At 33.8% G+C, this 15524-nt stretch overlaps 1 protein-coding gene across 8 annotated transcripts in view; it reads left to right on the top strand.

The window, feature by feature from the left end:
* Positions 1-15524, top strand: part of LRBA (LPS responsive beige-like anchor protein) — a 779818-nt gene that overhangs the window by 627017 nt on the left and 137277 nt on the right. For all 8 annotated transcript variants that reach the window (XM_060655634.3, XM_060655639.3, XM_060655638.3 and 5 more), the window contains one exon: positions 7959-8111. In XM_060655634.3, the coding sequence (XP_060511617.2) occupies positions 7959-8111 (153 nt within the window). The remainder of the gene's footprint in view (positions 1-7958; positions 8112-15524) is intronic.

Raw genomic sequence — 15524 nt, 5'->3', positions numbered from 1 at the left:
TGTGGGCTGTACATTAATATGTTCATAGACACTGATATTAACTGTTCTCTCCCATACTCATAGCTGTATGCATATATTTATGTATTTTACAACTTACTCTAGAAAGGATTTAAGGTGGGCATTTTATTTATGGCAGTTACACCTTGCATGTTGTTTGCATTATTAATGTTCATTATCTCTTCTCAAATTACTATTTCCTTGAAGATAGGGCCTAGAACAGCAAATGGCTCAGTTAAGATGTCCAGTTCAAATATAGAAGTGTTAAACGTGTTGAAAGCAGAAGAAAACTAAAATATCCAGGGTCTTCATAAAGTGAGCCATGTTAAGCTCTACAGTGATTGCTAATAAAAAATAACTATATTTGTTTTAAATATGATATTTAGTGGGAATTATTAAGTCTCAAATATTTTTGTGGACATATTTTTATAAGTAAATTTTTTAAAATGCCCTTAGAATTATATTAAATGCTTTTATGAATGGGCATAATTCAGCGAATGACCTGTTTGCTTCCAAAGTCAGTCAAGTTGAGTCTCTAATTTTGGATTTTTATCATGGGTCATGTTAATAACAATAATAGTAATAGTAATAATAATATCTTATGTGTATATAAAATTTTGTGTTGTTAGCCTGATAGCAACCCTGTGTTTTAAAAATGACAATTCACGTGAATAAGGGTTAGGTCAGAAGAAAAATTCATTTAAGGGCATGTGACCAGTAATTTGAGTAGATAAGACTCAAATGCAGTTATTTTTCTCTACTGTATTAGATTGGTATAGATTATCTATTATTTATTGGTTTGTAATCCATGATTTTTCTTTATTTAAGTGCTTTTGAAATGACAGTTTTGTAATACCTAAAACCACATGATATTTATTAGATTTGTCTAGAAGGATTATAGATTATTTTTCCTTCTCCAGTTTTAAAAATTGCTATTATGTTTCTTTTGTTAAAGGAAAAAATAGCATTTTATCTACCAAATAAAAAGAAACTAAATTTAAACATTAATTTGAAAACTTACTGATATACAGTCCATTTAAAATGACTTATAGGTACAGTTCAACTCTAATCAATTTTTTAAAAAGGTTTTTCTCATTTGTGGGCTAAGAAAATAAATATTTGAATGTTAAAATGTCTCAGAACATGTTCATTATTTTTTCCATAACATGTTGTTCACTAATTCTTTTATTTACTAATAAAGCTTATTTGGATTTTTTTTTCCTTCATAAAATATATCATGTTCCCAATGATAAAAAGCCAAAATTTTGCCTTCAACATCATTTTTTACTGTCAGTGTCCCCAAAGCACATGTTACCTTGCTATTATTCTTATATTTGAGTTGTCAGGATTTTATAATTTAGTAAGAATAGAATAAAAATTTAACTTTAGCTCCAAAGTAGCATCTTTTGTTTTGTTTTTAGTTTGATTTTCTTGTTTCTTTGGGTTAATAGATCAGTATTTTCTAGGTTACCCAGGTATTATAGAAGTGATGGGTTTAGTTGAATGGACGGAATTGATGTCTATTAGGAGAATCATACAACCTCACTGCAGAGGCTGTATCAGTGGGGATCATATCCTAATAAAGAAAACTGAAGCATATGTGTGGTCACAACCAATGCTTGTCATTATGCCATGAAAGCCTTAGGATTGGTGATCAAAGCAATGGGCTTATCCTGAACTGTGGTATAACCTCTGGTTGAACCTTTCAAGTTTTTATTTTAGGAGATGATAAAGTATATTTTGACCATGTTACCTGCCTCTATGACCCATCTGCCTAATTAAAAGAAAGGGATTAAAATTATTGTCAGCAAGTCAGAAGAAAATGTGAATTATAAGTATCTCTGTCTTCTGTCTGTGTTTTTTGCTTCTCATTTGCCGCTGGTGTTAGAAAGAATTCCTGAGCATATGTTTTTTATCCAGGGCAGAATGTTCTGTTCTGATGAATATAAAACATACTTCACTTTGTAAATGTACATTAGAAGTATTAGACATAATCTTTGACTCTGTTACTAAATATCGTCTGTCAAAGGAGATAATTTGAATTTAATGTTTGGTATTGAAGTATGGTTCTTAGGAAGATACTTTTAGGATTAAGATGGAATTCTGCAACGTATACGTGAATGTCACTATATCCATAGTAAATTTTAGGCATTATATGTACTTTTTTGTCAAGTGTTGTTTGTATCTCAGTTGAGTTCAGTGTATTTGTTTTATAGTAAGAGGGTATTCAACTCCTATCAACTGATTTACTTATGCAGATTTTCTTTTAATGAGGTTGTAACATGTTTTAAGTGTATACGGTCCCTTCTTTACTCAACTTAATTGTGCTTACTTGATTATGTCCTTGATATTACATGTAGATTCTTTGTAATCTTTCTCTTCACTGTTAATTTCTTAGAAACATTTATATCATTTTAAATTCATGTTCATTTTTAAAATTTCCTAATGGAAAATTTTTTTCTTATGAAGAAAAAGCTGAAATTCATAGCCTGGCATTCAGGGCTTTCCACAGTTTGACCCTACCTATATCTCCAGTTTCATCTGCCACTACATGTATACAGTCCTCTCTAAACCAATTAAATTGTTCTTCATTGATCATTGGAAACAAATGATAGGCACATTTCAATCTCTGTATTCCCCTTCTCAGGATTATTCTCATCTTTCTTCTCTGATTATTTATTTTAAATACCATTTTCAATCATTAATTCAACAGAGTTTTTCTGAATGCCTAATATGGGTTACACACTGTGCCTAGGCTGTGGAGGTTTAATGCTGAACAAGATAGGTAGTCTTCAATCTCATGGAACCTTCAATTTAAAGGGAGATAGAAGCAGACAATTACAGTACCGTTTGATGAACACTGTATTAGGGAAATACAATGTATTATGCTCTTTCCCTAAAGGTTTCTCTGTCCACCCCAACATTTATGCATCATTTTCTTTTTTTGAATTTCTGGAGTGCTGTTTGTTCCTACAACCAGTTTCCTCCCAATAAATGTATCCTTTCACTCTTATTTAGAAATTTAGATAATCATGTCTCTATATCCCAGATTTTAACAGAGTTTTCTGCAAAGAACAAAAAGTAAATGAATACTTCTTTGTGATAATGTGTTCTATTACCCTTCAGAAGCCTACCTAAGGCTTAATAAAATAATGAAATAAGAGGAACTTCTTTAATGTTTTATTCTTTAATATTTTTAATTTTTCAAATATTTTAGCTTATATTTTCTTATTCATATATAATTAACATCCACTGTTATATTAGTTTCAGGTGTACAATATAATGATTCAACAGTTCTATACATTATGAAGTTTTATTCTTTTAATGAAAGTAGCATTTACATTATATTTCTTCCCGTACTGCATTCTTCCTACCATTTTGCCTCCTTAGAAATAATTATCACTGAGAAAAAAAGAATTATCATTGAATATATTGATATCTTTTTATGATTGGAGCATATATAATTCATAATTACCAACTACTCAAGTGTATAAGAAATGTCCCAATATGAATTCACATCTTCTTCATATTAGGCTAGTGGGAAATTCATTCACAGTCATTAGAGAGTAGAGCAGGGACCTCTTATTCCAGGCTTATGTGATACCTAGAAAAGTGGCCCTCACATCTTCTGTCCATCTTATTCATTGGTCGTATCCTCATGGTCTTTTGGAAGCAGGCAGCTCTGTTTGGGTTAAGAAATACTCGCTGATTACAAAGACCCTGGTGCCAAGGGACTAGCTTTCCTAAGTGCACTGTCATGAGCCTACCATGTTGGGCAGTTGGGCAGATTGTATGTACTGGCACTTGACTGAAGGAAGGAATAGGAGCTGAAATCCAGCCAGTAGCATACTTACCAAACTAAGTACCCTTTTGCTCCATTAGTCTAGAAGGGTTACCTTTTTCTAATCCATAAATAGGTACTATATGAGCAGGCAATGACCCTGATCACCGCTTGCTATCCCCTGGGTTTTAGCTTAACCTCTTCATCCCCACCTCTCCCAAAAGCCGATTATATATAGATTTTGAGAAATATGTTTCTCTAATCTTGGGGACAACCTCCCTCTTCTTTAGCTTCTATCTTTAAAAATACTAACTTTTGAGGGGTGCCTGGGTGGCTCAGTTGATTGAGCATCCAACTTCGGCTCAGGTCATGATCTCACAGTTCGTGAGTTCAAGCCCCACGTCAGGCTGTGTGCTGACAGCTCAGAGCCTGGAGCCTGCTTCCAATTCTGTGTCTCCCTCTCTCTCTGCCCCTCCCCTGCTCATGCTCTGTCTCTCTCTCTGTCTCAAAAATAAATAAAACATTAAAAAAAATACTAACTTTTGAAACTGCTTCTTCTGGACACCTTACATAATTGGTTCTGTTTGCTTAGACTTGAACAAAAGACAGAAAAAAGGGTGTCTTCAAGAGGCTTCTGCTGTAGACCCTGCAAATGTCCTGGAACTATATGACTACTCTTTTGAAATTGGAGAGGTTTGGGGTGAGAGGTAAAAAATAGAGATTTAATTCATATCTCACTAAAAAGTGAAATATTAAGCTTAATTTTTAATAAATGTTTAATTTTGAAGTATTTTTATAATGCCCACTGTATAACATTTATAGGATATCCTTAGAAGGAAGTCACAAATAAAATCTATGGTAATTAAATGGAAATTGATGACTTACTACTTTCTTGCCAGCATAATAGACAGTATAGATCTGAAAGTTTACAATTGTGCACTAAAGACTTCAAAAGTATAAAATTGCTTTGTTTATATCTTTCATTAAAAATTTATTTTGGGGGGCACCTGGGTGGCTGAGTCCGTGAAGTGCCCAACTCTTGATTTTGGCACAGTTCATGATCTCATTATTTGTGAGTTCAAGCCCTGCATTGGGCTCCTCGCTGACAGTGCGGAGCCTACTTTAGATTCATTCTCTCTGCCTCTCTCTTTCTCTCTCTCTCTCTGCCCCTCCCACACACGCTTGCTCACACGTGCTTTCTCTTTCTCTCCCCCCTTCAAAATAAAATAAAACTTTAAAATTATTTCATTTTTGTTTTATGTGCATTTTTTCTCTATTAATTAAATTAAGTGAATATATATGTAAGGTAAGCTGTTAGTATTAAAGCAACAAAATAATTTAAATTCATAATAAATTTATGTGTTTACAGTGAGCTGGGAACAAACTATATTTCTGTTAATTGAATTTAGAACTTGTAAAAGAACGAGAAAGGGCATTTCTATTTTGAGCAAGTATGTCTTTGTCAATTTGTTCAGCAACTTGAATAAAATGACAAATATACAAAATCATCAGAATTTTAGTGCCATACATAGGAAGATTTGAAGACTTTCTTTGTATGAAAATTGTTATGAAGTATCACCCTGTTTGATTTATGCTTCCTAGATGTGGTCTTGAAAAAGAGTATACTTTTTATGTATTTTTACTATGCAGTGTATATCTTTCATTTATAATAAAAATGACTGCTCTCCCAAATTTTAAAACTTGGGAGAAACCTAGTATCTAAAATTCAGCCATTGTCATTGTTTTGAATCTAGGAAAATTATCACACATGAGCAGAGTAAGTATAACAGGCAAAAGAAAGGCAACATCTTCTAATCAGGAGAACCTTGGGGTAAGGATGGGGGCAGCCAGATGTTATTGAAATTAAAAGAATTTGTATATAATTAGGCCAAAATATGCTTTTGATTTTGAATACACAGGTGTGATCCTCCCTCTTACTGTGAACAAGACTTGGGAGAAGTAACATTCTTCTTTTCAGCACAAGTAATTTGGAGTGAAAATAAGATTTTGGTACAATTTTTCAAAGTTGTAATTTATTGAATGTACGCTTTAGCAAATTAGTAATAGTTATAAAGTGAATTACCTTCATATTTGGGTAAATGATAATTATAGCATACTATAAAATTCTTCTTGATTAATTTTATTACATAAAAATTATATATAGTATATATACACATGATAATTTTTTTCAGGAAAGCACTTTCTTATGGAAGAGTGAAAAATCTTTTTTACTTTTAAAAAATTACTTTGAACATATATTAAAAACTTGTATTTAAAACGTTTAGTATTGGGGCGCCTAGGTGGCTCAGTCGGTTGAGTGTCCAACTCTTGATTTAGACTCAGGTCATGATCCCAGCTTTGGGCTCTGTGTGGAACATGGAGCCTGCTTGAGATTCTCTCTACTCTGCCCCTCTTCCCTGTTCGCACTCTCTCTCTTTCTCTAAAATACATACATATGTGCATATATTATGTATACTGTTTAAGTAGAACTCATGCTTATTTTGACGAATAAGGGCATAGCCTTTAGGGTTTGACAGATCTTGATCTAAGCTCTAAATTTATCATAAGTCAGCTGTGTAACCTTAGGCAATTTACTTAACTTCTTTGACCCTTAGTTCATTTTTAAAATGAAGGTGATATGTTGTAAAGTTCTTAAGATTAATTGTGGTAAGATTTATTAAGAGTTTATTTTAGAGTCGCCTGGGTGGCTCAGTCGCTTAAGTGTCCAACTCTTGATTTTGGGTCAAGATGTGATCTCAGTTTTGTGAGCTCGAGCCCCACATCGGGCTCTATGTGACCACGCAGAGCCTGCTTGGGATTCTCTGCCTCCCTCTCTCTCTGCCTGCCCCGCCCCCCAACTCATGCTCCCTCTGTCCCTCTCAAAAAAAATAAAATAAAATAAAAAAAGAGTTTATTTTAGCACCTGACTCATCTCATGCAATATCAAACATATTGGATATAGCTTTTTGTTTACATAAAAATAACACACATACATCTTTCCTCTTTTTGTCGGTTAAGACTTAAGATGCATCATTTTTGAAGATGAGAATCTTAATATTTTTGCATGATCACTGTGTCATTTCATTTATGGTTTAACTTCTAACAGGGTTCTTCCTTTTTTTAAAAAAAAAAATGCCCAATTGAAATGTTTTTCAAGTCTAATGATCAGGTGATTGTCAGGCATTTGGAGGACAAGCTCATTTTTACCCTGCTTAGTTAATTATTGTGATTGTAAACAAAGGATGTACAATTCAAAGTCAAGCAACATTTCACATGGATGACCGAGGTGATAATAGCTTAATTCCTGCTGGATCTTTTTTCTTTACTCTGGAGAGTTCACACTGACCTTGTCCAAAATCTGATGACCTCCCTATTTTACTCAACTGTTTGGAAAGCCAGGCCTGCCATAGCTGGCCCTGAGGGGGTATCCTAAAGACCACTGAGTCACTGACCCATGTCAAGACTGGATTTAAAGTCTGATCTACAGGACCTCTGAAATAGTTATACATGGGGCTTATTGTACACAAAAACCCTAACTAGCTTCATTTTCTGCTTATAAAATACCTTAATGAAGTATATTTTAAGTGTTCTTAATAAAGTCATATATTTAATTTTACCAAGTTTTTTATTGCAGATCATTTTTTTAGACTCCTTGTAAATATTTTTTCTCAAAGGTAGTGTGTTACAACTAAACTTGAATGTTTTAAAATGTGAGCAAAACATGTTGTTAAATCATAGCTAAATGTAATGAATACTATCCTGGTTGATGAAGGGACCAATGCAGTTGTGTTTTAATACTTTTAAAGATTTTGGTCTTTTGGGCAAAAATTCCACATACTTCATAAAAAATTTACTTTAAGCTGTAACAGCATGTTATTCTCTGTTTCTATTTTGTCAAACCTCAAATAATACTCAAATGTTGGTATTTAAGAGTTTTGAGTTACGAGAATTGTCCTAAAAGGAACCACATGCCAACCGGTAAGGTGTTAATATTTAAATTTGGTTGGATGGGAACTGTCTACCTTAACAGTAACTTTGTGATAGATCTGTGATAGAGAAAGGAAAAACTTTCTTGTGTTTATTTTGTTCTTCTTCTGCACAAAAGGAAATGACTATGCCATTTTATGAATATCTAGTCAGTATTCTGCAGTTTATGATGATGTCTTTTATTTTTATATAGGAGTTGATACCTGAATTTTATTATCTTCCTGAGATGTTTGTCAACTTCAATAATTATAATCTTGGAGTGATGGATGATGGGACAGTAGTGTCTGATGTTGAACTTCCTCCTTGGGCCAAAACCTCAGAAGAATTTGTTCGCATAAACAGACTGGTAAGATAGTAATCATCTACTCTGTCTGTCATGAGCCTTTTCTCAAAGTATCTTTCATGTGTTGGTATAATCATTAACCCTTGCTCTTCTCAACAAAATTGTAGTTGATAGAGATAACTGAAAGTAACAAAATAGTTCATGAATCTCCATATATATTTTATTAAATTTTATTGACTTGAAAAGTATAGTGGTTTTTTTTGTACTTTTATGTGAAATGTAGGTTACTAACCTTCATATGCACATGATAATTCAGAATTATAAATCTGAGCATGAGAGGGGGAGGGGCAGAGACAGAGAGGGAGACACAGAATCCAAAGCAGGCTCCAGGCTCTGAGCCGTCAGCACAGAACCCAGTGTGAGGCTTGAACCCACGAGCCGTGAAATCATGACCAGGCGCCTCAGAATTATAAGGGAAATTATAAGTAAAACTGGAATTGTATGCTTCATGAAGCATGAGTTTCTTGTACTAGGTAAAGAACGTAATCCTGTGCTCTGGGATAGAAGGCCACTGCACATTTTGGTAATAGAAAAAAGATTTTCAAGTTATATTATTATTATCTTTAATTAATATATATATATATATATATATATAATATATATATTATTATCTTTCTTTAAAAGGAAATCTTCATGTAATATTCAGAACATAAAAATTTAAAAACTTAAAAGCCCAGTAATCATTATTTTCTTCAGGCTCCTCTCTAGTGAACTCTTTAAAATCCTCTCACGTGGGTTCTAAATTATTTTATGAAAAAGTTCTGTCTGTCCGTTTTTGCCTTTAAGTTTCATAAAAGTTTGGAGTCTGGGACCTTTATTCTCAGTTTTTAAAAGTAGAATCTCTGTCATACTGATATTAAAAGTGAAATCTAGGAGCACCTTGCTGGCTTTGTTGGTAGAGCAACTCTTGATCTCAGGGTTGTGAGTTCAAGCCCTATGTTGGGCAGAGAGATTAGTTTAAAAAAAAAAAAAAAGAAAGCTAAATTCCATCATGTCTTTAATTTACACTTAAGGAAAATTATTGCATTTTAGTTTTCTAAGTGACATTTCTTACCTTTTATACTAAAATTTATATATTTTTTTAACTTTTGTTTATTTATATTGAGAGAGACAGAGACAGTACAAATGGGGAAGGGGCAGAGAGAGGGAGAAAGAGAATCCCAAGCAGGCTCCATGCTGCCAGCGCAGAGCCCAATGCAGGGCTAAAACTCACGAAACCGTGAGATCATGACCTGAACCAAAACCAAGAGTCAGATGCTTAACCGCTGAGCCACTCGGGTGCCCCTCAACATTTATATTTTAATCCTGTCTTCCAGATCCTAATTGCAGTCCCATTGTTACTGAAATTTCACATTTTATGTATATTGGAAGTAATGCAGGGGAAATGGAAAGAACATAGTCCTTGGAGTTAGACCAACTTTCTAATCTTGAATAAATCACTTTGCTAATTATGGGACTTTAGGCAGTTTAATCTTTCTGAGCTTTGGTTTCCTTATATGTAGTCTGAAAATTATGAATATAAAATTGTAATTATGTATGTAATATTCTTTGGCTTACAGTAAGCACTTAGAAAGTAGTACCTAACATCATTCTATCATAGTCCTCAGGTACATGTTTTATTTTACTTTTACCCCATGCAATTTGGAAGATTATAATTCAAATGAGAGCCCAACACAAAGCTTAGTTGTAGCAAACATTGAAGGAGATGTCAGACTTTTAAATGTGACAGTTGTCTATGGCTGTGTGATTCCCTCCCACCCCTCAGAGACTATTGGAAGTCAGTAGAAGGTACAGTTATACCACAAGTTCTTTTTTTTTATTTCAGTAATTGCACTTTTGAAGTACATTTATTGAGGTATAATGTATATACCATAAAATTAATCTTTATTTTTTTTAACATTTATTTATTTATTTATTTACTTTTTCTTTTTTGAGAGAGAGAGTGTGCACCTGCAGGGGAGGGGCAGAGAAAAAGGGAGAGAGAGAGAGAATCCCAAGCAGACTCTGTGCTGTCAGCAGAGCCTGATGTGGGACTGGATCACATGACCCATGAGATCATGACCTGAGCCAAAATCAAGAGCTGGATATTTAACAGATTGAACCACCCAGGTGCCCCAAAATTTACTTTTAAAAGTGCACATTGCTTTGAGTTTTAGAAAATTTAGACAATTGTATAACCATCACCACAATGCGGCTTTGGAACACTTACATCACTTGTACCTGTTTGCAGTCAGTCTCTGCTCTGGGACTTTTTGTCTCTATAGAGACATTTTTTTCTAACTTTTTTAGAAATTTTATATAAATGAAATCATGTAATACGTGCCTGGCTTCTTTTATTTAGCATGATATTTTTGAGACTCACCCATGTTGCATGTGTATTACGGCATATTGTATTGCTGCATAATATTCTATTGTATAGATATAATACATTTTATTTATTTACCAGTGTATGGACATTTGGGTTTTTCCAGTTTGAGGCTATTATGAGTATTTGCATATGTCTTAGGGTGAACATCTGGTTTCATTTCTCTGGGATAGATACCTAGGAGTTTCCTTGTTGGGTCACATGATAAGTTGCTAAGACTTGGTATTGTCAGTAGTATTTATTTTAGCTGCTCTAGTAGGTATTTCGTTATAATTTTAATTTGCATTTCCAAATGACTAATTATGTTGACTGCCTTTTCACAGGCTTATTTTGTAGTCATCTGTGTTTGTTTTTTTAAAAAAATTGTTTTTAATATTTATTTTTGAGAGAGAAAGAGGGAGCGCGCACATGTGCAAGCGGGGAAGGTGCAGAGAGAGGGAGACAGAGGATCTGAAGTAGGCTTCTCCTCACTGTGAGCACAGAGCCCAATGCAGGGCTTGAATCCACAAACAAGGAGATCTTGACCTGAGCTGAAATTAAGAGTTCGCTGCTTAACCAACTGAGCCACCCAGGCACCCCCTGAAGTGTTCTTTGGAACTATTCGTATCTTTTGCCTATTTTTAAGTTGGGTTGTTTTTCTCATTATGTAATGTAAGCAATCTTTACATATTCTTTGTGAAAGTTCTTTATCCGACATATGTTTTGTGAATAGTTTTCTCCTAGTCTTGTCTTTTCATTTTTAAAAACATGTTCATTTATTTGTTTTGAGAGAGAAAGAGAAAGAAAGAGAAAGAGAGAGAATCCCAAGTAGGGTACACACTCATCACAGAGCCTGATGCAGGACTTGATTCTGCAAACCATGAGATCATCACCTGAGCTGAAATCCAGATTCGGAAACTTAACTAAGCCACCCAGGTGCCTCTGTCTTTTCATTTTTTAATTTTTCTTTTGAATCACCATTTAAAAAAAATGTTTCACTATTAGGTAGATAGGAAATAACATTTATATAACATTTGAAAGGTATAAATAATCATTCTCATTCTTCAGGAATATATTTTAAAGAAAAAAACTTAAATCATGTTCAGATCATTTTATTATTGAAACACTTTCTTAAATATGATTTAAAATTTTAAGTCTCAAGGGAGCCAAATCTCGATTAATTATTACCATATTTAGTACTATTAAGAGTATGAAGAGGTTTGTTAGAGTGTTTACTTAAATCTGGTCCGAAGGAAAAAAACATTTGAATAAGTTATATTAAAAGCTTTTCAACATTATTTTGACAATTAAGAGAATTTAATTGTGTAAATTGGGCAAGCCCCTCTCTTCATAGTACTTCCTATCTCTGCTCTCACAACCTTTACCTCAGAAGAGCCAGATATTTCGGGATGGGCTTCCCAAGGGCACCATGGAAAAGAAGGTTAACAAATTGTTTTCAATAAGATTTAGGTTTTGCCTGCCATTTTGTATGAAATTACATACAAAATAGTATTTTACAACTGCATGTTTATTATAACTTAGAATTAACTTTATTAAGCATTTGTGCCAGTGATTCCTCTGTGAGTTATACAATGTCCTCATAGTTCAGGCTCTGAATGAGCTTTCATTCTTAAAAGAACTGTATAAAAATTTCATTGCAAATTAAATGCAAACATAGAGTCAAATATCAAATCTCTCATCTTTTACATTTGTAACTAGGAAAGATACTTGATTTTACTTACATGTATCTTTATGAAAGAATTCAATAACTCATTCATTCTTTCAGAAATATTTATTATACACCTGTGATGAGCAAAGCTCTCCTAAAGTGCAGTCTGTATTGATTCATTTTATAATTTCCTCTTCACTTTCTACAAGTGATTAAATTATTAGTATGGTATTTTATGTATCTGTTAGCATGTTATCAAGTAAGGATTTTATCCTCCTCCTCTTTTTGGTTGCCTCTTCAAGTCCACAGATTTTATGCAATGATTGTAGCTCATGAAATGCATACTACTTTGATCTGTGACCTTTTTGTGGTGCTAATCGGGTTCCTGATATCATTATACCTTACTCATTAATCATATTTCCTGCAGCCCGTCAGGCAGCCAGACAGCACAAGTCCCTGTTTTCAGCCCTCTGTTGGCAGGTTTCTGCTTTTCCAGATTATTACAGACGATACTTTGGCTTCTCATAGCCAGAGCCACATCAAGCTGTGTGTTACAATTAAAGTCAGATGGTCCTCAGGTTGAACAGGGATATAGTGTTGCAGCTGTCTCTCTTCCTGGAACAAACCAGCACCAAGAACAGATGATCTATAGGACAGTGAATAATAACAGATTGTACAGTACTCGCTGGTAGCAGGGGATCACAGAATTAATTAACTGACATACTCGTTTTAAGATACCCAGCACGTCTTTTTAATGTATTTGTTTGCCCAGATATTAATTCAAGGGGATAGGATATTTTTAGTAGCATGATTTTGATGGTGGACCCGTAATGCCACATTTTCTATTTTTGTTAGAGGGCCCTAACTACTATCTTACCTTAACCAATTTAATTCTCAGAGCTTTCTGCAAGTAATGAAGATCTAAATGTAGGATTGGCAAATTGGCTAAAGTGTAGGATTTATGGACAGAAGACAATATCCTGTGTATTTTAGAAGGAAAACCCACCTAGGTCTGATTAGTCTTTCAGGTAAATAAATTATATTTTCTTTGTTCTGAACAATTAGAATCAGGGTAAAACCCAAACAATCTTAACTACATCCCAGAGATTTGCCTGTGTTATTTAATATTACCTGAACCAGAAAAATTTTTTTTATTCCAAAACTGCTTCAGAAATACAAATGAGAAACAGGCTTTCATACTTTAAAATAATATAACACTGTATGAGTTCAGACTGCTCATCAATTATCTTTACGATATAATGCTCATGTTATGGACCTATATTATATTGCCTCTTACAACCCTGGAGTTTTAAGTTGAAATTCAAGAGACAAAGAAACCCATACTCTGAACAGTAATGATAGGTCTCTTTATAAAAGTTGAAGTGGAGCATTTTGTTTTAGCCAAAGGATGTATAATTTATTCACATTTTAATAAAGATAATTCTTTCATTTACAGGTATTTATTGAGCGCCCATGTTTGTACCAGCAAACTAGATTCAGTGAATAAGACAGATGATATCCCTACTCTTTTGTAGGTTACTTCCTTTTTGATAACTTAGATTTTTGAAGTAGAAGCTTCTCAAAGGCTGAGAGGTGGCATGAATCTAATAAGCAAGGCTTCTATTGATGGATTATCCTGAGGTTTTCAGTTAGAATCACATTTGCTTTTGTGTATCTTCTATAGCTTTTGTCTTCTCTACTATTTCAGAATGGTGACATGAGTAGTTACGTCCTTGAGAAGGTAAAGAAAAATAAAATGAGTATCTTATCTCCTTTTCAGATGATACATGGACAAATTAAAAATGATGATATCTTTTTATATTATTGTCTGAGAAAAACATTTTCAGATTTCTCAACCAACTTTGTTTTTTTCTTATCTATTGCTAAGATTTAAATTTATTCACCTTAAACCTTCATAGATCTTTTATCTCTGAAGGAATTAGGTCAGTATTTCATAACTTCTTTTGAATTTGGAAAATTTACAAATCTTAAGCGATGACAGAATAGTTGAGACTATAAATCTCATGTCCTTAATGAAAAACTGTTATATGTACATAATGGCAAGAGCTGAAGCTTGAGATGACTGAGTTTGAAGTGATACAATTTTACCATATTATGTCCCAATTTTCAGTGTTTAGCAACACTGTAAGGTTGAGAGGTTTGAGATTTGAAAGGGTTTGCACTTTTTTTTTTTAACCTTTATTCACATCTTTGCTTCCATTTTTGAGGAAAATGGCATTAAAAAATCTTTCTAAAGAGAGCTGACCAGGCAATATTTTTCTGTTCTTTGGGATACAATCAACAGGGGCTAACATAATTTTTTGATACTGTTCTTTTTCCTGTTGACTTTTCATTTTCTACATTGATAGTGATGTGGCCAAGAATGTAAACAGCCATGATGGCTGTAGTTGGTAATCATTCTCAGCTATGGACATAAGCCTCCCACCCTTTCTTTACTCCCTGCAGTGGTCAGATCCAGAACTCTGGGGGGTGTAGCAGATATGTGTGAAGTTTGAAAAAAAAACAAAACACCAAAAATACTGTTGGTTTGCTTTTGCTCCTGGTATGTAACTTTGAAAATTCTAGTTTGAAAAGGACATCTAAGTAGAAAAAAAGATGTTTGATGTTGTTAGGTTATTAATTCTCCCCAAACTTACTTATAAATTAAATGTAACTATCAATTCAAGGCCCAATAGGTTTTGTTTGTTGGAATATGACAAACTGGTAATAAAGGACAAAGGACCAATTATGGCCAAGACCTTTTCTGAGAACAAGAACAGGTTTGGGGGCCTTGCTGTATTATATATCAAGGATTATTATAAAACTATAGTAATTAGGGGAAACCAGGAGAAAGTAGACTAACTGAAGTGAACACAGAACCCAGAAACAGGCCAGGACATCTATTATGTTGCAGATCTTTGGGGAAAAGAAGGACTTTTGATTTCATGCTGAGATAGTTACTGTATTAGTTTCTTGGGTGGCTGTAACAAAGTACCACAAACTGAGTGGCTTAAACAACAGAAATTTGTTGATTCCCAATTCTGGAGGCTAGAAGTCTGAACAAAGTTCAGTAGGGTTGGTTCCTTGTGAGTGCTGTGAGGGAAGAATCTGCTTTAGGCCTTTTTTTCGTTCATATGCAGTCATCTTCTCTCTGTGTCTTGTCTCTTCACAGCATTTTCCCTCTATGCACATCAGTCTCTGTGTCCATATTTCCCCTTTTTATCAGGACGCCACCCATATTGGATTAGGGACTCACCCTACTCCAGTATGACCTCATCTTAACATAAATAATTACGTAAGTGATGATCCTATTTCCAAATAAGATCATATGTTGAGTTACAGAGAAGTTAAGATTTCAACATATGAATTTGGGGGAATATAGTTTATCCCATAATCATATCAA

This window comes from Panthera onca, chromosome B1 (assembly GCF_046562875.1).
Source record: "Panthera onca isolate mPanOnc1 chromosome B1, mPanOnc1 haplotype 2, whole genome shotgun sequence".
NCBI lineage: Eukaryota > Metazoa > Chordata > Mammalia > Carnivora > Felidae > Panthera > Panthera onca.
The sequence above is the reverse complement of the archived record's forward strand: the minus strand, read 5'-3'. Positions and strand labels throughout refer to the sequence as shown.